The following is a 21,341-nucleotide window of genomic DNA, read 5'->3' as shown; positions in this document are numbered from 1 at the left end:
TATCGTTTCTTTGTTTAACGACTGCACACATGAGAAGACATGCACATGACAATGAATAAAACTCAAACAAAGAATTTTATTCTCTAGGGAATGACACGTGGTCTGAAAATATTGCGCCCAAGAGGTCTATTGTTCGGTACCTTTACGTACTCTGATTGACGGAAGTGCATTGCCCAATAGCGATGCAAAAAGTGGTTAAACCGAGAAAATGTATCAATCTGATTTTGCATGAGAAACTTGCACAACGTTTGCTTTAACACGCTGGAATATCGTGATTTGAATAGAAAGACAATTTTCCCTCGTTGCTTCTAAACTGCCCCTGATTCCCTAAAACATTATAAAAGTTGCTTGCATTGCTGTAAGGAGTTATATTACACTTCGGGATTGGCAGAATACTCGGCGAGAAGTCTCGAGAAGCGCTCTTTTGCGCCTCATGCATCTTTTAACACTTCCCTCATGTCCTGTCAATTCCCGCATGCTTTATAACTGCACACAGCACGCGCGCGCGTTTTCTATTTCTTCGTTAAACACTGCACTTACATGGAGCCCATAACATCTTCTGTTTGTTTGACGCATCATCACAAGTAGTGGACAGCACCATTTTGAGATTGTTTGGCGGGTTTTTATATCCTCTGAATGGCATGGCACACTTTCCTGTAGCGATATGCTTGATGGACCCTTTAGGTGTAAACGTCCATGTGTCAGTACATGTATCGGTGATGATGACATCATCGGCGTTTGATCCAGACCCTCCGCGTCTTGCAATGCACATTCCAAACTTCGTATGCTTCCAAAGCTTAGCTTTTGTAAACTGGAACTCCAGACGAAGTTGACCACAGCCGTCATAATAGACAACGTTTGTTCCTGTTTTGGGCTTAATGAATGCACCTTGATTAATGTGAAGGCATTTGCCGCTGAGAGCATGTCGAAGGGAGCCAGGCCCATTGTCGCTCAGCACAACGCCTTGTTGGATGGTGTGATCGTATAGGGGTCCCGTACCACCTGAATGAGTATCACCCTGCGTCCTGGTCCAGTTAAACACATCGCTTGCAACAACTTGGGTGTAACTACAGAAGTCTTTTTCAAAGTCACAGTTGTAGGGCGATGGAGGGATGGTGGGTGGCAGGGTGAACTTGGTTGTGGTCGGTACAGGGGTTGCTGTTGGTTTAGTTGGGTTTGCATTTGTTGGCAGAATACTACAAGGCCTTTTTGTCACCTGAATGTCATCGATGGAGATATCACCTTTGTACGAGTTGCCACGGATGGCCTCAAACACGATCATTGGTTTGACCAAGTTTGGGATGGTGACTCTAGCGAAGAGCCATTTATTTTGTTGCTGTCCTTTCAATGTCCAGACAATTCGCTCGGCATTGGAGCCATTTCCTGGAGCAGTCTTCCAAAGAACATTAAGAGTACCAATATCATTACCATACATGTGGTACCAGAAAGACACACACATTCCACGGGCGGGCATGGTATCGAAGTACTGACTCAGGAGCCTAGCCTTATCCCCAGGAATGCGAGGACTGGAAGCTTCGATAAACATATAGGTTCCGTTACTGGTTCCTGTGGTGTGATCTGTTGTTGGACCTGTCTGTTGTGACAGGGTGTTGCCTTTCCCTTGTAGCCAATCAAAGTTGTCCTCTTGACGATCATTTCTGTAGGTACAAAGTCCATTTTCAAAGGTACACGTGCCTGTGAAGGTAATGTTTTTATCATTTTAGTTTATTGACACAATGGTTTTTCTCCGGGTTATCTGGTTTTCCTCCCTCCATAAAATCAACGTGAGTTGAGTTTGTTTGATGTGTTGTTCTCTCCCTTGCCACGAGGTTTTTTCTCCAGGTTCTCTGGAACTGGGGGGCAAACAAGCGGTTGACTGGGGGGCAACTAGCGGATGCCAAGTCAAAACATATCAAAATAAGTCTTCAAACTATTGTATTTGACTATTTTCACGACATCAAACCAGAAAACAAGAGATCAAAACAACCTCCAGGATTCTACAAGCCATCAAAAAAGAGCTATTACCGGAAGTGACGTCTATTGATAGCAACCTATTGCGATATCATTTCAGCTTCCTATGGGTACATCGTAAATTCTGCTATACGTTTATTCATACCTGCTGAAGGGCAACGTCCATCCAACAACCTGATATCGTCAATAGCAATATCTCCAGTATAGCTGTTGCCTCTAACGCCTTCAAAAACCACTTGATAACTCGATGTGGGACTGGACATAGTCACGTGAGCGACAAGCCATTGGTTTCCATGGTTACCTGATTTGGTCCACAGGGCTCTTCCAAGGGACGACCTCCTACGATATACATTAAGACTGCCTATGGAACGGCCATACATGTGGTACCAGAACTCGAGGCATTGACCATTAGTTGCTGTTTGTTGCGGCCCGATGAGACGTGCTTTGTCCCTTGGTCGACGAGGAGAAGAGGTCTCAATGTACATATAGAAACCTGCAAAGGAAAAATAAAACAAGTATATGTTTAAAAGTATCTTGACGAAAGAAAAGTCATTATTTTGAAGTCACTAGACCTGTGAAAAAGCTTTAATATACACTTTAGTAAACCCTAATTCCATTGCTTTCTATTGACTATTGACTATTGACTATTAAACGTTGCCTTCACTCTATTCTCAGGTCAAATATAAACCTACCTGATGCAGTTCCCAACGTGTGATCGTTAGACGGGCCAGTTCCTGAACTAGTCGTTGCACTGCTGCCTCTGAGCCAGTTAAAGTTGTCAGATGAATCTTGCGTATAACCACAGACATGCGATTCCTCAAAGGTACAAGTCGCTGTACAAAATTAACCAAATAAAAAATACTTTTACATGCGAATTTATCATAGCGAGGAAAACCAACAAACTCATTGGTAGCATCGTGGAGTACGGGAATTGTCAGGGAGATTCTATTAATGATGGATTGCAAGCATTCCCAAGAGAGTTAAAAGACAAAAGCATGGCGGCCATTGTGGTGCCGTTAACAATGGATGCTAATGAGAAATCTTTTGTTAAATGGCACCAATATGGCCGCGATGACGTAATGTGCAATCGAAGAATAATTTAAATTCCGAAATGCAAATTCATTCGGCTAGTAGTCGTGTCCACAAATATATTGATATTGTTTCAAATTGGAAAACATCCAAGCGAGTTCATTTCGTGGTTAAGTGGTTAGGTTTAGGGTTAAGGTTGGGATAGGCATTGTAATATCATGTGGCGCCAAAGGTGCCGGGTTCGAACCTTGCCATCCATTGAATTTTTCTTTTCTTTTTGTCTAAGTGAGGAGAACCAAAATTAACTATTTTCCTTTTTTATTCACGAGTTCTCACTTACTTGACGCAACATTGCAAGCTCCATTGGTGACGCTAATGTCATCGAGGGCTATGTCGCCTTGGTAACTACTCCCAGCCAGGCCTTCAAATATGATCTGGAAAGATGTCACGGCACGGTTTATATTGGAATCATATTATATAAGAGTCTGACGTTTATGATCAATTATAATGAAATTAGGTTAAAAGTGAATGAAAGAAAAGAATAGAGGAAATGAAAGGGGGAAAGAGGATGCATAAAGATATGACAGCGAAATAATGGATGGGGGGAGGGAGGGAGGGAGGGAGGGAGGGAGGGAGGGTTGGGTGGATGGATGGATGAGATTGGTGGGTGAGTGGGTGGACTGATGGATGGATGGATGGATGGATGGATGGATGGAAAGATGGATGAGATAAATAAATCAGATACCTATTTCCCATTATAAACAATACCTTAAAGAAGTCCCTGCTTGTTATGGTAACCTTAGCCTCTATCCACTTATCTCCTCTGGAACCAGTCTTTGACCACAAGGTTGTATTATGTGGGCCAGTCTTGATCAGGACATTAAGAGCATTAATATCTGCACCGTACATGTGATACCAAAAAGACAAGCACTTCCCCGTGGTCCCGGTTGTCCCAGGAATAGACTGGCTGACGATACGAGCTGTATCATTCGGCTTTCTAGGGAAAGACGTCTCAATAAATATGTACGAGCCAGAACCTAGAATATATAACAGTTTGTAATATTACAATCAATATCATAACTACATTACCAGCCAAGTCTTATTATTATTATTTTTTTATTATTATTATATATTATTATTGTTATATATTATTGTTATTATTATTATTATTATAGTGAGGTTTATGATTGTATATTGCAAAAAAAAGCTATAATAAAGTTTCCATTATTATTATCATTATTATCATCATTATTAGTAGTAGTAGTATTATTATTATTATCATTATTATCCTTATCATTATTTGCGCATTTAAATTTATTGTACCGTCCGTCACTCTGTTAATTTGTGTATTATAAATAGTAATATTATTATCATTATCACCTCCATCATTATCATTACTATTATCATAATAATTAATTTTCATCATTATCATCATCATTATCATCATCACCATCATTATCATCATCATCATCACCATCATTATCATCATCATTATCATCACCATCATTATCATCATCATCATTATCACCATCATTATCATCATCATCATCACCATCATTATCATTATCATCATCATCATCACCATCATTATCATCATCATCACCATCATTATCATCATCTTCATCATCACCATCATCATCACCATCATTATCATCATCATCATCACCATCATTATCATCATCACCATCATTATCATCATCATTATCATCACCATCATCACCATCATTATCATCATCATCATCATCACCATCATTATCATCATCATCATCATCATCACCATCATTATCATTATCATCATCATTATCATCACCATCATCACCATCATTATCATCATCATCATCATCACCATCATTATCATCATCATCATCATCATCATCACCATCATTATCATCATCTTCATCATCATCATCATCACCATCATTATCATTATCATTATAATAATTATTTATTTCAATTTTTAATCAAAAACCGCTAGTTAATAATTAGCAAATAATAGCTAATAATAATAGATCATATTGTTGTTTATGGTACACAGCTAATAATGGCGGTCTGATGTACCTGTTCCTGTAGTGTGATCAACTGATGGGCCAGTAGAAATTGATGATGTAGCACCCTGTTGAAGGGTCCAGTCAAAGGTGTCTGTCTTGTCTTGTGACCAAGTGTTACAGATACCTCGTTCGAAGTTGCAGTTTAATCCAAGGTTGTCTAGAAATATATTAAAACAGTTATAAATGGGATGACAAATATGTACATAACCCCTCCCCCCCAGAGAAAAAAGTTGTCTTGCACTCATTTCCAGATTGTAATGTAACAGAGGGTGCTTCCAAGTGGCTGGGTGATGATAAATTTTAAACTAGGTGAGGTGGTGTGATACCACAGTAGTCATCGGTAATTGACAGTGACATTGTTGTGTTACATGTGAAGTGAAGGGAGTTGTGTGGATGATGGGGTAACGATGCTTACTGATTGTCTGAGTAGTAGCTGTAACAGGCGTGGTCTGTCTAGTGTTCGGTACGTTGACAGTGACAGTGTTGTGTGAGTAGTAAAGTAAAGGGAGTTATGTGGATGATGGGGTAATGATACTTACTGACTGGCTGAGTAGTGGCTCCAACAGGCGTGGTCGGCATGGTGGTCGGTACGTTGGGAGAAGCAGATGAAGGAACAATGGCACAGTTTGTATTTTCAAGGAACTTGAAATCATCAATAGCGATGTCTCCCCTGTATCCTTTCCCCCGTATTCCTTCCGCTACGATCTAATGTAAAAAAATATGTTAATATCTTAAGGTAATGCGACCGTGCATTTGTGCGCATCCTTTCTGCGCGCACGCTTTTTTATTCATTTTCAAAGTGCTCAGTGGTTGGGCTTCCTGTGTTAGAGCACTTTCAATAGACCCCTTGCAGCACTTTGGAATGCAGGTCAATCTGGGGGACAAAACAATAGGTTCCAATTCTCAGGAGATTGGAATTTTTTGTTTCCCTCGGTCCCAGTCAATAAGTGTTAATTGTCCGAGAAAAAAATAAACATTGCAAATCCAAATTCCAGAAAACATCAATGTAGCGGCAAGGCACGCATATGGCACCGAACCTTTCACAGTCGTACAAATACTGCTTTACTGAGCTATGAAGGTCAAGAAAGTGAATTAAGAGTCAATGTTGAAGAAATTATGGATTACCTTGTAAGAAGCCGCATTTCCAACAGTCACTTGTCCGTTATACCACTTGTTCCCTTTGTTTCCAGTCAAGGACCAAACCAGTTTGTTCACTCCATTGGTGTTCTGGTAGATATTGAGCGTACCAATCGTTGTTCCGTACATGTGGTACCAGAAGGTAAAACAACGAGTGCTGGACGAGGAGAAGGTGAACTGCTCGCTTATGAGACGAGCTTTGTCGCCTGTTTTTCTTGGAAACGATGACTCGATGAATACATATTTACCTTGAAAATGTACGAAATATGTTACTTTTAGATCAGAATGAAGAGTACACTATTTTTAAAACGTCAATTTTATGGAACCTTGAAACAACCTCGGGGCTGGTCTAACTCAGGGCATGGCTAACTCACAGACGGAACCCTGAAGCAACCTCGGGGCTGATCTAAGTCAGGGCACGGCTAACTCACAGATTGAACCCTGAAACAACCTCTGGGCTGATCTAAGTCAGGGCACGGCTAACTCACAGATTGAACCCTGAAACAACCTCTGGGCTGATCTAAGTCAGGGCACGGCTAACTCACAGATAGAACCCTGAAACAACCTTTTGGCTGATCTATTCAGGGCACGGCTAGAAAACTTAACAAACTTTACTCAAACTTAATGAAAAGTCCAGAAATTAAACCAGAGACGAATGTGGAGAAAAGAGTTCACTTACACTTCTCGCTATTTTTTCCACCAGAATTGGTCTTACCCTTTTTTTCCCCCTGAGTAAATTATTTTGGAAGGAATTACTTAATATCGCCAGTTATTTTATAATACCTTTGGATGAGCCAAGGCGATCTGTGCTTGGTCCAGTGAGGTAACTGGGTGTTCCCCCTGATCCTACTATCCAATCAAAATTGTCCGTGGACTTGTCGTTGGACCATGTGCACCAGCCATTTTGGAAGTTACAGTCACCTAGAAACAGATAAATCATATTACTATGATCGTCACTGTCATCGACAACAACAGCGTCACCGTCACCGTCACCGTCACCGTCACCGTCACCGTCATCTTCATCGTTATCGTCATTCTTATCGTCATTACTGCCAAACCCAACACCATCATGATCAAAGAAAAAAATAGTGAGATCCATTCATTTTTCGCAGTCATAGCCCTATGTGATCAGATATGCATGTTAACAGACAATGGCCAAGAAGAAAGAAGCAGAAGATGCAAAACAAACTTACCGGGGTTGCCGCAACTCCCTTCTACGACTGACACATCATCAATAGCTATGTCACTTCTGGATCCAGATCCTCTGATTCCCTCGAAAACAACCTGAATAAAACATTAAAAATCCCATCGCGTTATGGGTAAACAAAGAAATAATAGTGACTTTTAGCACGACGTTTTTGCTAGGTACTGTAAATCTAAAACTGCAATTCGACGTCAAGCGTTTCTTGTCAAACTTTCGACATTTAGCAAGGTTTCATAACAAAGTTGTTTATGGAAGAGACGCCATGTTGAATATCATTACTGCCAAGTGTTTCGTAGTGTTTGCGGGCGCGTTTCTTGCCCTGATCCCTATAGCGGTTAGCCGTAAACCTGATGCTAAATTTGTCTATTACCAAAGAGGTAACGTGTCTTGAAACGGGAAAAAAAGTGTTAGACTTTTTACCATAAAGTCGACTGTACTATTGAGCGTAGCTCGTCCTTTCAACCACGTTCTTTTTCGTCCAGCGTCTCCTGTCCTAGTAAAGATAGGACTACCCAAGCTGCTGCCGACCTTCTGATATACGTTCAAGGTTCCAAGCTCTCTACCATACATCATGTAGTAAAACTGCAGACATCGACCGTTTGTAGTAGTCTTGGAGTAGGACTTCATTATACGCGCTTTGGCGCCATTTCTCTGGTTGTTCACCTCGGTGTATACGTAATAACCTAGGGATATATATTTGTATTTTCATCAATAAATTTATAATTGATTAAGAAAATAAACTACGCAATAATTGCTGGACGTTTCGATGACATCTTGTCACCATTTTCAACAACATTTATAATTAATGAAAAATATTAGATATTATGAATATTGCTGCCTAAGATGTCGAGAAAACCTTAAGCACTAGAAAGAGCAATGGTCTTGTTTTTTTCTTATTGTTCTTTTTTGTTTTCCTTCCTTCCTTTCTTCCTTCCTTCTTTCATCCCTTCTTACCTAACTTCCTTGCTTCCTTCCTTCCTACCTTCCTTCTTTCCTTCCTTCCTTCTTTCTTTCCTTCTGTCATTCCTTCCTACCTTCCTTCCTTCCCTCCTTCCTTCCTTCTTTCATCCCTCCCTCCCTCCCTCCCTCCCTTCCTTCCTTCCTTCCTTCCTTCCTTATCCTTTAATCTATTTCTGTCTAACCTTATTTTTACTTTAATTATTTTTTTGTTCTCTTTTGGTTTTTGTTGTCTTTCATTCTTCCTCCCTCCCTCCCCTCCTCCTCCTCCCTCCCTCCCTCCCTCACTTCCTCCATCTCTCCCTCCCTCCCTTCCTTCCTCCCTTCCTCCCTCCCTCCTTCCCTCCATCCCTTACTACCTCACTCCCTCCCTCTCTTCCTTCCTTCTTTTCTTCTCCCTCCCTATCTATCTTTTATCAACAACACAAAAGTACTCCTGACTTTCCCACCACAGGCAGAGCTCCACACAGTGATAACCCTGCTAAACTCTCTACTCACCCCTTCTTGAGTTCTGAGTATGGTCAGTTATAGGTCCAGTGCCTGGGGTAGCTGTACCACCTCGTTTACGCGTCCAGTCAAAGTTATCTGTCGTATCTTGGGAGAAACCACAGAGGTCTGTCTGGAAATCACAAGAACCAACTAAAAAAGACAATTACAAAAATTAATCAGTTTGTCAATTTGCATAGGAAATCGCACGATCTTGAGTACGATTCGAAATCTATTGATACAAGTGATGTTTTGAAAGTTTTCAAAATTGGACGAGCCTTTGGGCGATTTCAATTGGAGACCTTTCAAAACATCACAAGTATCTATAAATTCCGAATTGTACGAGAAGATTGTGGGATTTTTTGTTTATAATACAACCAAAAAAAATGAGCATCTTAATTGGGACTCTACAGAGTACAATTTGGGATTTAATTGTACTCCTCTTGTCCAATCAGAATCGTGTAATTTTGTAGTGTGTATTATAAATTAATATCATAGATCATTCTATTTCATTACATGTAAGTCTTAATGATTTTTTAGCTATATTTCAATTCGATTTTAACATAGATATTGATAACTAGATATTTGTATAGGAAATCGCACGATCTCGAGTACGATTTGGAAATTAATAGACACGAGTAATGTTTTGAAAATTCTTGTAATTGCATGAGCCTTTAGGCGAGTGCAATTAAAGAACTTTCAAAACATTACAAGTGTCTATTAATTCCAAATTGTATGAGAAGATGGTGCGATTTTTTGTTTATAGTTCACTCAACAAAATTTCAGTAAAAAATGCGAAGCGATACTGTTCATCTTTGTCTATTTGGCGGCCGATTTTCAGTCCATCGCGCAACTGAAATGCATAAAAAAGATTAGTTCTTACGGCTTTAAAATTTTATTTATATGTTTTTTAAGTACAAAATGATAGAAAATAATTGTTTTGACATTGTTTTGGCCGTGTTGCCATAGCGGCAACTATACTCCTACAGAGTACAATTAACGCTATAATTGTATTCCTCTCGACCAACCAGAGTCTAGTAATTTTTTTGAGTGTACTATAAACTTATTAATGCTAATGGGTAATAGAAAATCACAGTATTGAGAATTGTGCAATATAAGTTAAATTATTTATTATTATTATGTGTTTCTTACCAGTGGCTGGACAAGCACCATCTTTGAAAGTGATATCATCAATAGCTATGTCCCCTTTGAATCCAGTTGTCCTTGAAGCTTCAAATACAACCTTCAAATATAAGAAAAGCTTGGTTATTTTCAGTTGTTGGAGAACTTATTAATTCAATAAGTACATATAGGCCTACCACTAGTACTCTTTCCTTTCTCAATCTCTCACAACAGACCAACAATTATTCGAAATCAAACAGCTCATATCACTTAAGTTTTGTTTTTTCTTACTAGCAACACAGGCCACCGCAAGCATATTAAGTGCATCAAGCCAATGCAATAAAAATAAAACCTTCTTTTCTCTTGCGCTTGCATCAGTTTTTTTCATAGTGAGAACATGCAATAATTTGAAGTTGCGTCTGCTTGTGTGGACTTGTGCCACTAGGGAGAACCAAGCTTTCCACTAATACGGTTTCACTAATACTATTAATAGACCACTTACATTGATTTCCTAGAGGAATTGTTCTGAAAGGACAAAATAATAGGCCATCTTTTCTTATGTAAGAAAAATCTATCGTTTTTTCAATCTCCCAGAACAATTCCTCTTTGAACTCACTGCAGGGGTTGCATACCAGCTAATACTTACAGTGAACTGCAGCGACTGTTGGATGGTAAGTATTGCTTCATTCCACTGGTTTCCCTGGGTTCCAGTCTTTTGCCAAATTGGATAACCGAGAGAAGAATTGTACGAGGAGTTGGTATAAACCTTCAGTGTGTCAATGTGAGGTCCATAGATGTGATACCAAAAACGCAGGCATTTGCTGTTGCTTCCGGTTGCTGGGACAGTGGGGCTAAGGAGGCGTGCAACACCATTGGTTGACGAGGGCTTTGGCTGGGTTATCAGTGCATACCAGCCTAGGAACAATGATGGACACAGGGATTTATCTTAACAAAGTGCCCCTCATCCCTATAACTCAAAATTTTCAGTATCGATTTTTGATGAAGCTGATTGTTGAATACTGAAATGTTTTTTTTTAATGATTAGTGATGCATCTTGGAGATATTGAGGTTTATACTTCAATTATGGTAATGAGTTTGATGTCATTCACCATTTTCCATACATCGGTTCACTGGTCAAACACAAAGCATTCAGTCGAGGTTGCAAGGTTCAAATTTAAACAATCCTTTGAAAGTACCTCGGTGTCTTGCATGTGCGACGAGTGAACGAATGTATGGAAAATGGTGAATAGGAGGAATTATCAAATATACAAAATTTTTTGGGGGCAGTAAAATATCCTATATAAAACATCATTGTCTTACTCATGGTTTATAGAAAGGTTATTTGTTTTCTCATAGTACAATTAGTGCTTCAATTTACGAATAATAACAAATTAACTCCAATGCCTCGTTTGACATCACACTCATTAACATATTGGAAGTATAAACAGGGTTTTCAATAGAAACTACGACGATCGTTGTCCGCCATCTTGAATTTTTGTGAGAAGAGTGAGACTGGTGATAAGTATGCTTCAATTACATGCTCCAGTGATTTCCGGTTTACCGCCTATTTTAATTTCATAACCGCCTACCAAAAATTTTATTGACAACCCTGATAAAACTTGATATCTCTGAGATTATTTTTTGCTTGTTTGTGCATTCGTTTGACGACAATGTGGATGATTTTTGTCTGGTCGTTCGTTCATTCGTTTGTTTCTTTGTTTGAGTGCTTGATTATTTGTTTATTTTCTTTTTCATTAGTTATTTTTGCTTGTTTTTCGTTATATTTCGTTTCATTATAGGTGAAGCAGTGTATCATTTTCCTGCCAAATCCACAGGAATCACATACTAATTAATTAAATTTTGGTACCAAAACCTTAGGGGTAGGGGTGCACCCCCTCCCTACGTTAGTGGTTCGTTAGTTTGGTCAATAGTTTTTCTTACCTCTAAAAACATACACATCGTTTCCCCAACCACCTCCAACACCATTTCTACAAGTGGTTTGTTTTCCATATCTATCAAATGTCAAATGAGCATTCGCACCAGACCAACACTCGTTACCATTTTGCACTGCAAACAACGAAAATCTTCTAGCTTTTGCCATTGACATACATTGACCAAGAGTATTATTGCCTCCTACACTACCCAATAGAGTAGGGATTGCACGAGTCCAAGTATCTTTGTAACAACCAATGGGGGACAGACCTAAAGAAAAACAAAAAAAATCATGTTTGCTTTGATGATGGAAGGGTGACTTAAAGGTCAAAATGTATTTTGTCATGTAGTGGATTCATTTCCTGCAAATGCCATAAGTGAGTTGAGTGGTTCCATGTTGGTCTCTCCCTTGCCAGAAGTGTTTTTCTGGTTTTCCTCTCCCCATAAAATCAACATGTGAGTTGAATTTGTTTGATGTGTTGTTCTCTCCCTTGCCGCAAGGGTTTTTCTCCAGGTTCTCTGGTTTTCCTCCCTCCATAAAATCAACATGTGAGTTGAGTTTGTTTGATGTGTTGTTCTCTCCCTTGCCACGAGGGTTTTTCTCCAGGTTCTCTGGTTTTCCTCCCTTCATAAAATCAACATGTGAGTTGAGTTTGTTTGATGTGATGTTCTCTCCCTTGCCAGGAGGGGTTTTTTGTGGGTTCTCTTGTTTTTTCCCTTCACAAAACTGGAGATTTGTGTTGAGAGTTGCACACATAGTGGTAGTGTGTCTGAACAAAAGTGGGCCAAATTGAAAACCAGTATCTATAAAGAATTTGTTCTTTGCCAAAATAAACAAAAAAAAAATTAATATAGGCAGCAGCCCAGGGTTCCAAAATATCAAGGGTCAGGTTGAATTAAGTGACTAGTCACCCCCCCCCCCCTTTTTTAAGTTGAAAAATAATAAGAGTAAAAGATAAGATAAAAACTAAAAAGGGTTGTTATGTGATGCCTTTCTAGGTAGCAGTCACCCCCTATAAATCATTCTGCATCCACGACTGAAATTGTAGTACAAGTATCTGTAATGCGTTACCTTTAGGAATACAATTTCCCCATTTCTGATCTTGGTCATAGTTTTTGGTTGTTGCACACCACAGGTATGTGTGACCAGTGGGTATACACGTGGAGTAGGACTTTGTCTTGTAGATAAATGGAAAAACACACGGAGCACCATTTGCAGTACCTCCAGCAGTCAAAGCTGTAAAAGTAAACACATGAAAAAGAGATTTATAAGCATTTGTTATCAGATTACTTGGCATTGACCACCTGAGAGGTGTGATCTGTGTTAATACTTACCCCGCCCCCTGTGTCTTGTGTGTTTACTTACTTCACATTGCCACCTGATCGAAAGGTGTGGCCGGTGTTGGGTCCAGTGTAATACTTACCCCTGTGTGTCATGTGTCTACTTACTTGGCATTGACACCTGAGAGGTGTGGTCTGTGTTGGGTCCAGTGTTGATACCACCAGTACCTCTCTTGTTCCATGTCCAGTCAAAGTTATCTGTTGTATCTTGTCTATAGTTGCATGTTTTCTTCTCAAAGTCACAGTCTAGAGGACTTTGTGATATTGTACCTGCATTAAGGTACAATAAAAGGGTAGGTTTAGATTACTATACTATATCATTACTAAAACCGCACACTAGAACATTAAATAAAAGAAAAATAAACAAAAACTTGACAGGTTAAAAGAGACAGACTATTTTCTTTATCTCTACCCCTTATTCCACTTCCATGTAGACTGCAAGCAGTTCTTGTATTTCCCTTAGTTACTGTTTGGTGTTATTTTTGGTAAACTTTGGTTCAGTTGTGAAAAATACAAAAATGTGGCCAAGGGAAATAATGGGAATGCTCATACTAATTTCCAACCCATTTCTGTCTTAGAGATGTTTTTGTCTTCTGCAATAGCAACTGCTATTTGTGTAATTCAAAGTTTTGATCCATCAATTAAGTATTATGAACTCATACTGCCGTAAATGAACTACAGAGGCGGATCCAGGAATTTGTTCAGGGAGGGGTGCAGCGTACATAGTTAGCCCAGAGAGGGGTGCACCCCTTAGACTCAAAGTGAAAAAACATAATTATGTATTGGTTAAATCTTTGAAGTAGGGACACAAAGTCGAACCAGGGAGGGGTGCGCACCCCCTACACCCCTCCCCTGGATCTGCCACTGAACGGATAGAAGGCCAAAGGTAAGAAAATATAAAATCAAAGGCGTAACTAGTTGCATGGTTATTCACCAAATATGAAAAACTACTTTATCACTTAGACATTTTCGCTTTAGCATGGTAGCATGGGTGGTGTTCGTGGCTAACGCATCGTCTTTCACCGCTGTGAGTCCAACGGGTCGGGTCGTTGGTTCGAGCCCTGTGGTCGCCACATGTGAATTGAGTTTGTTTGATGTGTTGTTCTCTCCTATGCTACGAGGGTTTTCTCCGGGTTCTCCGGTTTCCTCCCTCCGTAAAAATCAACATGTGAGTTGAATGTTGCGTGCATATGTAGTGGTAGTGCGTGTGAGTGAAAAGTGTCCCCAATTAGTGCGAAAGCGCTAGAACGACTAGACACTTAAATAAAAGTTGTTTTTTTTTACAGTTTCACTTCAACTGTATCCCTTCCAAGAGAAATTGATAAATTCTCATATCATGAGCCTAAATTTTTTGTAGGCAGCCTACATTTTTTGTAGGCTTATTGTTCTTCACTGAAATTAAAAAACTCATAGGATATAGCCTGTTGCAATGCCTATAAATGTGAGGAGAAAGCTTGTGACCCAATGAACGCATATGAGTATTTTTATTAAGATAAAAAAAATTAAAACTACAAAAACGAGGCAGATTTTTTAATCTGCTTATACACTCGATGTAGCATTATACACTTAACATAGAGAATCAAATTTGTATTTTCGTAAAAAAAGGAGTGCTTGTTCAGGCTTGTGACAAACACACGAGATTCTTTTGTTCATCTTCGTTTTGATAACACTGTAATAAAAGAGAGTTAGAATAAGAACTGATTCAATAAGAATCAGTACGTGTCTTTTGTTTTGTTTATCAAGGTCATCAAGTTGTAGACCGAAAACTATAAAGAGTTAACCTTAGAGCTGCGTTGGCCCTAATTGTTTTTAGTGGATACTACGTCAGAGACGGCTAATCCACTTTTAAAAAAAGACTCTGAATAGCTTGTAGGCTTGTAACAACAGAGGCAAAAAATGTGACAGAAAGTTAAAAATATAACCGAAAATTGGACATATACAATACTAACGCACGCTGCTATTTCAATTTGGCAAAATTGGGTTTAAACGAAATAAAAAATGCTGGATGAATCTATCTTTAACAGATTTAAATCTTTTCTCCGTGAATTTTTACCTCAATCTTCCCGTGATAATTTTCTTTTCTGACTCCATCCTTCTTTAGGTTTGCGAAATTTTGTACAATGAATTTCATGCCTGGATTTTAGACTTTGAGCTTGTCGTATTAGGGCGTCTCGTGCACGATGCGTGACGTTACTTTGCTAACAATTACATAAGCATTTTCAAAATTAAAGCTAAAAACTCATGTATAATGGACCCATAAGATCTAAACGGCTAAAATATAATAATTTTTCTATCTAAATAAGAATTAAATTCCAAAAAGATTAAGTTTTAAACTTTTGGATTTGCTCGCGTTTTACGGTCGTGGTTTGTCACGCTCCTCAGTCACGCATATAGTCCACGTGGTGGAAAGCGGGAATGTCGGTGCCAACCTCGATCGCGCAACAACAAAAATCACTGAGATTCTGGAATTTTAAATCACATTCTTTCCAAATTTAATCATAGTCATTGAAACTTATAGCATTGTTAGATATACAAAAATCTAAGGACATTTTTATCGCAAATTTAGAGTGATTTTGAGGAAGAAGAATTGTACAGTTTTCGAAGCAAGTTTATTTCTCATATTAGTAAAAGGAAAATGAAAACTGAATACAGGAGAATCAAATAATTTTAGTGCATGTTTTACAAGAGTAAAGAAAAATCCCCAATGATTGTCTCAAATATCAGTGCCAGGTTTTACATCGAAAACTAATTTTTTTACGCGGGTTTTATGACAAGAGACAGTCTATTTGATAATTTTGACCTCAAAATTTTATCAAAGGTCGACTGAAGTCGTTTTTATTTAGTTTTGAAATTTTTATGGAAAATGCAAAACTTTTTCAGTTTTCTTTCTTTGTGCAATTTTTTTAAAGGTTGTGAAATCATCAAAAAATATATATCTAAAAAATCAAGATTACATAACATGTTGGTATAACACTTTAGCTGCGTGATTTCGCTGAACAAATCTCTACCATTCGGCTTCAAATAAGTTCAGGAATTTTAAGATATAAGTTGTCTTACCTGCCACGAGGCATAAAAGGAGCACTGCAGTCTCTCTCATGTTTACGAGGGTTTTTAAACCCCGTGTAGTTGAAGGTTGACAACTCTTCAACTTTTTACTTTAGTTTTTACTCTTCTGTGTTACTTTTTACTTTGATAGAAGACCTAAAAAATATAAACATAATAAGTCGTCTTGAAACAAAATCACAAAACATTCCCTAACTAAACGGTACCAAATGGCGATAGCCCCTACACTAACATTTAATAATTAAACAAAAAACGCGCGAATTCGGTCATCGATGTTACCAACACATTTATTAAAATCTCTACCCGTTGTTCTAAATTCCGATATAAACTCTTAAAAATTTATTTTCAGAATCGGATTTTTAACTTTTGGATTATTTTGTCTTGCATTTTAGCAAACACGAATTACGGCTAGTATTTTTTAGCATTCTAGAGGGGAAATTACTAATCCCCTAACGTCAGTTTGTTTGATTTAAGTATAATTTCTTTGCAAGCAATTTAGATTTGAAATTGTGAACTTAGGTAGGTAGACTTTAAAAATCTTTTTCAAATTTAAAAACACTTATAACAAAAAATGATCAATTATATGAATATCGTACGCGACAATGTGTTGTGCAAGACTAAAACTGTCTTTCATTGAAGGGTATTGGCAACAAAGGAACGATAGATAGTTCTGTTAAAATCCACTTCAAAATGCAAATTACAAGCCAAAAGTCTTTAAACATTACAAGATCTGAGCATCATCCTTAATGATTCGAGCTCCAAAATTTGGATAAAGTTACGAGGCAGAGAAAGAGTGAGAGTTAAGACGCGCGCTATTCCAAGGGATTTCGTAGTGATCTCAACATACGCACTTTCAAAATAATTTGTATAATATTGCCAATTTAATTCATTTTAAAAAGTTGGGATTGGCTAACAGAGCTCGGTATTAAGTTTGTTCGACTAGCGCAAGTGCTGGGAAGCGTTTTTAAGAATATTTGGTGTTGTAGTATTGAAGAGCTCTTGGAGCTTGGCTCGCATTGCACCGTACACAAAGTTCATTCATACATTCCTGTGCATGCTTGCAAGCATTAAACACTCTATTAAAACACTCTACACTCCAAGCACAAACTTTTATATTAAGTATTTCTGCGCAACTTACCTGTAAATGTCCACGAAACGCTAAAAAGCTGTGCTACATTCACAAGGTCTTGAAGCAAGTCTTGTAACAGGGGCGAGGAGGTACAGAGAGAATACTGTAAGAAGTATACTCGAGACTGGTACGGATTGACGCCGCTAGCCCCTGCATTATAACAGATGATACACTGAAAGATACATGTCAATAATATTGTCCAATCAGAGCAGGTTTAAATTCGTCTACGACCTCGGTCGCGGCTGCCGCTGTTTTGACTCGATTTACAGCTTTACTTAGTTTAAATATTGGGCAATTTATATTTTGAAATCTTGATAACTTTTCTTTAGTCTAAATAATTTCTGTGCTTTTTAAACATAGTTTCAGAGTGTGAGGATATGAGTGTGAGAATACGGTTTTAGTTGTAACGACTAACTAGTAATAAATGAGTTGGCTCAGGGTATTCATAGGTGTCATATTGCAAGTGAACTCACGCACCACAGGGTGCCCACAGGGTGGCCGACAGCCTAAGATCAGGGTCAAGGAGAAATAAACCTTGACTCACACAGGACGTAAAGTATTCTTGACCAAAATAACACACAATAAATAAAAAAACACAAACACACACTCAACACTATTCTATGAGACTTGGTAGCTCAGTAGTTAGAGCATGGCACCGGAATCGCCAGGGCACGGGTTCAAATCCCGTCCATCAAGACATACTCAGAATCAGTGAATTGTGAGCATTATTTGATATTTATCCTAGTAACAAAGAAAATGGAAAAAGACGGACAGAAAGACAGACCGACACACAAACAGACTGACAGACAGACAGATTGTGACAAGAAAGAAAGAAAGAAAAAAAGAAAGAGAGAGAGAGAGAGAGAGAGAGAGAGAAGAAAGAAAGAAAGAAAGAAAGAAAGAAAGAAAGAAAGAAAGAAAGAAAGAAAGAAAGAAAGAAAGACAGACAGACAGACAGACAGACAGACAGAAAGAAAGAAAGAAAAGACAGACAGACAGACAGACAGACAGACAGAGATAAAGAAAAACAGACTCTGTTTACTGTGCCTGTGATGTGAAACTTTCTGTTTCAGCAAGTGACTCATCATTTTTGTTCATTACCATTGATGGTATGCCTGTGTTGGCACCCTTTGACCTAGGTCCACTTAATCTACATTTTAAAAGCCACATCAAGCCCATCAGTGATCTTGGCTCCAGACACTCCAGGCGCTGTCCCAGGCACTGACGACAGGAAGGCGCCGGAAAACGCTGGGTACGAGATTGAATGTCATCCCAAGATTTCCCAAGATGGTATTCCTGTGGTCCTCTTGCCAGGTCTCTTCGTACATATAGCCACAGGAATCCCATGTACTCTTTTAACGATATTCCTTGTGCTACCTCGAGCTCTTTATTTGCTACAGGAAGTCCATGATGGGCTCTTTCACCATCTAGTTTTCTGTCCTGCTGATATATTCCATTGCCAGATTCTGCCAACATAAAATTATTGCGAGATTCTGAGTGTCAAACAAACAAAACATACTTATAAAATATAGCGCCCTCAATTTTAAATTTGATAGGTTCCCGCCCCTGTGGTACTTCATCTCATGAGCCCAAAATCTCACACTTTTGATGGAGATTCTTCAATTTTCGACCTTAAAATCCGAAAATAGACAAACACCACCTTTCAATTTACTTTAAGGGCTTTAGGACATCAAGTCTTGTTGATCTACTGAACATATATTTACAATAAAAGCTAAAAAGTACCATGAAAATTCCACTACAAAAAACGGCAGTTTTTGATCTAATCATTGTCTTAAATTGCTAATCAAATCCGGTCGAATATCTCCATAATGTAAAGTTTCTTTTCTAGTTTCTTTTCTTAGAAAAAAGACATTCCAAAAAGATGAATGAAGAAAGTTAGCTTCCATATGCATGTTTACTTCAGTTGAAGTTTCGCTCAACTAAAACTGTCTTTGAAAAGCCTTTGAAAAATTAGGCACTTACTAAACATTAACCCAAAATTCCTCATTTAAACTGTACCCAGAATAATGACAAATCATTGGGTAGCCTAAGTGAGGTATTTCAAGCAAAAATAAAGCGGTATTTGCACAACTTTTTTAACCTACCGTTTCGAAGTTTAACTGAAACTCGCACTAGACGGCTTTACGCAAGCTAATTTGCATAAATGTTCACGGGGCTTGGGAAAGCCAATTTGATGCTTGTAATGTCGGGAGAATTTTTCATAGAAACTATTTTTCGGTATATAAACTGCAGTTAAAAGTAGAAAAAAACTAATAGCTTATAAGCTAAGTAGCGTTTAATAACATTTTCAAAAATTGGCCTTAACCGAGTCAAATCTTTTTTTTCCCTCGATCTTTAAAAATAAAGATTTAATCCTCATTTGAAAATTGAAAATCATTTAAACTAAGTATTACTTATGTAGATTAAAGACGGATATAGTGGTCAATCTTAAATGATAAACTTCCTAGTTCGGTCCTATAATAAAATATAGCTAAAGGCTAAGAAAAATTTTAAATGGTTAAAGTACGCCTAATGGAGTAGAGTGACGTGGGTGCACTAAATGAAGAGATTTGAAGCATTACAGTGTAAAAATATAGTTAACTGGATGACAAATAAAACGATATATAGAAGGTTCGTTCATAAAACTAAAGCAATAACCGTTGCGCAAAGTGATCACTTGAAAACCCCACCCCTCGGGGCCGGACAGAGCGAGAATAATGCGCATTAACACAGTAAATATTTTTAGCATGTTTTCCACGTTCTGCAGTCAAAATTTTTGTAATCTAACTTCAGGTCCTTTCTTATTTCATTTCATCTAATTCAGGCACATTCGTCATATTCCATTCAATCAGATTCAGTACATTCATTTTTCTATACGTCCATCTAATTTCCCTGCTAGCAGAGCCTATTTTCCTTTGGTTGAGAGAGAAAAATCTCCTTCCTCCCCGCCTGAAAGAAGGGAGAGGAAGAGAAGAGAGACTCTGCTAGCAGGAAACAATCCAATCTAATTCAAGTACATAATGTACATCCAATCTAATTGAGGTACATTCTTACTTCCTATACATTAAACTCATCAATGTAATTCATGGGTATACCAGCTTTCCTATACTTACGTTAATCCAATCTAATACAGGTACATTCTTAGTCCTATACCTTCATCCCAAGTAATTCAAGTGCATCTGAAAGTGAAACTTTTTTGAAATATATATAATAATAGAAAAATAAAAAAAATTCATTAAATTGTATTAAATAATCTGTTATCTAGCCCTTAAACTTTATAGAACGAATAATTCATTTCCAAAGATATTCCTTATGTTGACATTTTCAAATGTCATTTTCTCTTTTTTTCCCTAGTTGTTTTTCATCCCATGATTGAGATATTTAGGCTTTATCCGCCTATACTTGGTAAACGCCAATTAAATTTAACTTAAATCAACCCGACTATAGTTTAAAAACCAAGGGACATGATACAGGGAATTTTTAAAAAATTTCCCTAATTAAAAGACAGCCATTTTGATGGCAAAAGATTTCTCCTGCCGGAGATAAAAACCCATGTTTTTGAAAGCGACCAGACATACCAGATGCTCGACGTGGGTGTGGCCTTTTCTAGAAACTTCCGCCTTGGAAAGGCTCTTGGAAATTAATGAAGAAATTGGTTCGACATATTATAGAATAACAGGAGATAGTAGGTATTCATCTGATGATGATAATGGCGTTGACGTAAATTACTCAACCTGGATTCTACCTTTATATGGTTCTCTTACGATTTCATCAGTACCCCTCTACTCAATTTTGGATCGAGTTTGGTTTTAATAAATGCTGAAAATGTGGGCGATTTTAGTGAGAACCTATATATAGTGAACATATGGCATTATCCTTTGTTGATAGTCTTTAATAGATTGGTATTGAATACTTGCGTCAC

The 21,341-nt window shown here is 38.1% G+C and overlaps 1 protein-coding gene across 1 annotated transcript in view; it reads right to left on the bottom strand.

Annotated features, from left to right (window-relative positions):
* LOC116297172 (MAM and LDL-receptor class A domain-containing protein 2) overlaps window positions 1-17,561 on the bottom strand; it is a 129,028-nt gene extending 111,467 nt beyond the window's left edge. Inside the window, exons 1-19 of the mRNA XM_089040313.1 lie at window positions 17,429-17,561; window positions 16,285-16,428; window positions 13,336-13,497; window positions 12,959-13,123; window positions 11,896-12,156; window positions 10,601-10,869; window positions 9,985-10,075; window positions 8,845-8,985; window positions 7,810-8,072; window positions 7,379-7,469; window positions 6,969-7,106; window positions 6,174-6,433; window positions 5,588-5,753; window positions 5,059-5,205; window positions 3,769-4,037; window positions 3,341-3,434; window positions 2,664-2,804; window positions 2,117-2,464; window positions 541-1,695 (exon numbers count right to left, since the gene is read on the bottom strand). Of these exons, the coding sequence (XP_088896439.1) occupies window positions 541-1,695; window positions 2,117-2,464; window positions 2,664-2,804; window positions 3,341-3,434; window positions 3,769-4,037; window positions 5,059-5,205; window positions 5,588-5,753; window positions 6,174-6,433; window positions 6,969-7,106; window positions 7,379-7,469; window positions 7,810-8,072; window positions 8,845-8,985; window positions 9,985-10,075; window positions 10,601-10,869; window positions 11,896-12,156; window positions 12,959-13,123; window positions 13,336-13,497; window positions 16,285-16,324 (4,201 nt within the window). The 5' untranslated portion in view covers window positions 16,325-16,428; window positions 17,429-17,561. The remainder of the gene's footprint in view (window positions 1-540; window positions 1,696-2,116; window positions 2,465-2,663; window positions 2,805-3,340; window positions 3,435-3,768; window positions 4,038-5,058; window positions 5,206-5,587; window positions 5,754-6,173; window positions 6,434-6,968; window positions 7,107-7,378; window positions 7,470-7,809; window positions 8,073-8,844; window positions 8,986-9,984; window positions 10,076-10,600; window positions 10,870-11,895; window positions 12,157-12,958; window positions 13,124-13,335; window positions 13,498-16,284; window positions 16,429-17,428) is intronic.
* Window positions 17,562-21,341: the final 3,780 nt, after the last annotated feature.

Source organism: Actinia tenebrosa, unplaced genomic scaffold, assembly GCF_029948245.1.
Source record: "Actinia tenebrosa isolate PJP-AT-01 unplaced genomic scaffold, QUT_ActTen_1.0 PGA_scaffold7__59_contigs__length_16204524, whole genome shotgun sequence".
NCBI classification, from domain to species: Eukaryota; Metazoa; Cnidaria; class Anthozoa; order Actiniaria; family Actiniidae; genus Actinia; species Actinia tenebrosa.
The sequence above is the reverse complement of the archived record's forward strand: the minus strand, read 5'-3'. Positions and strand labels throughout refer to the sequence as shown.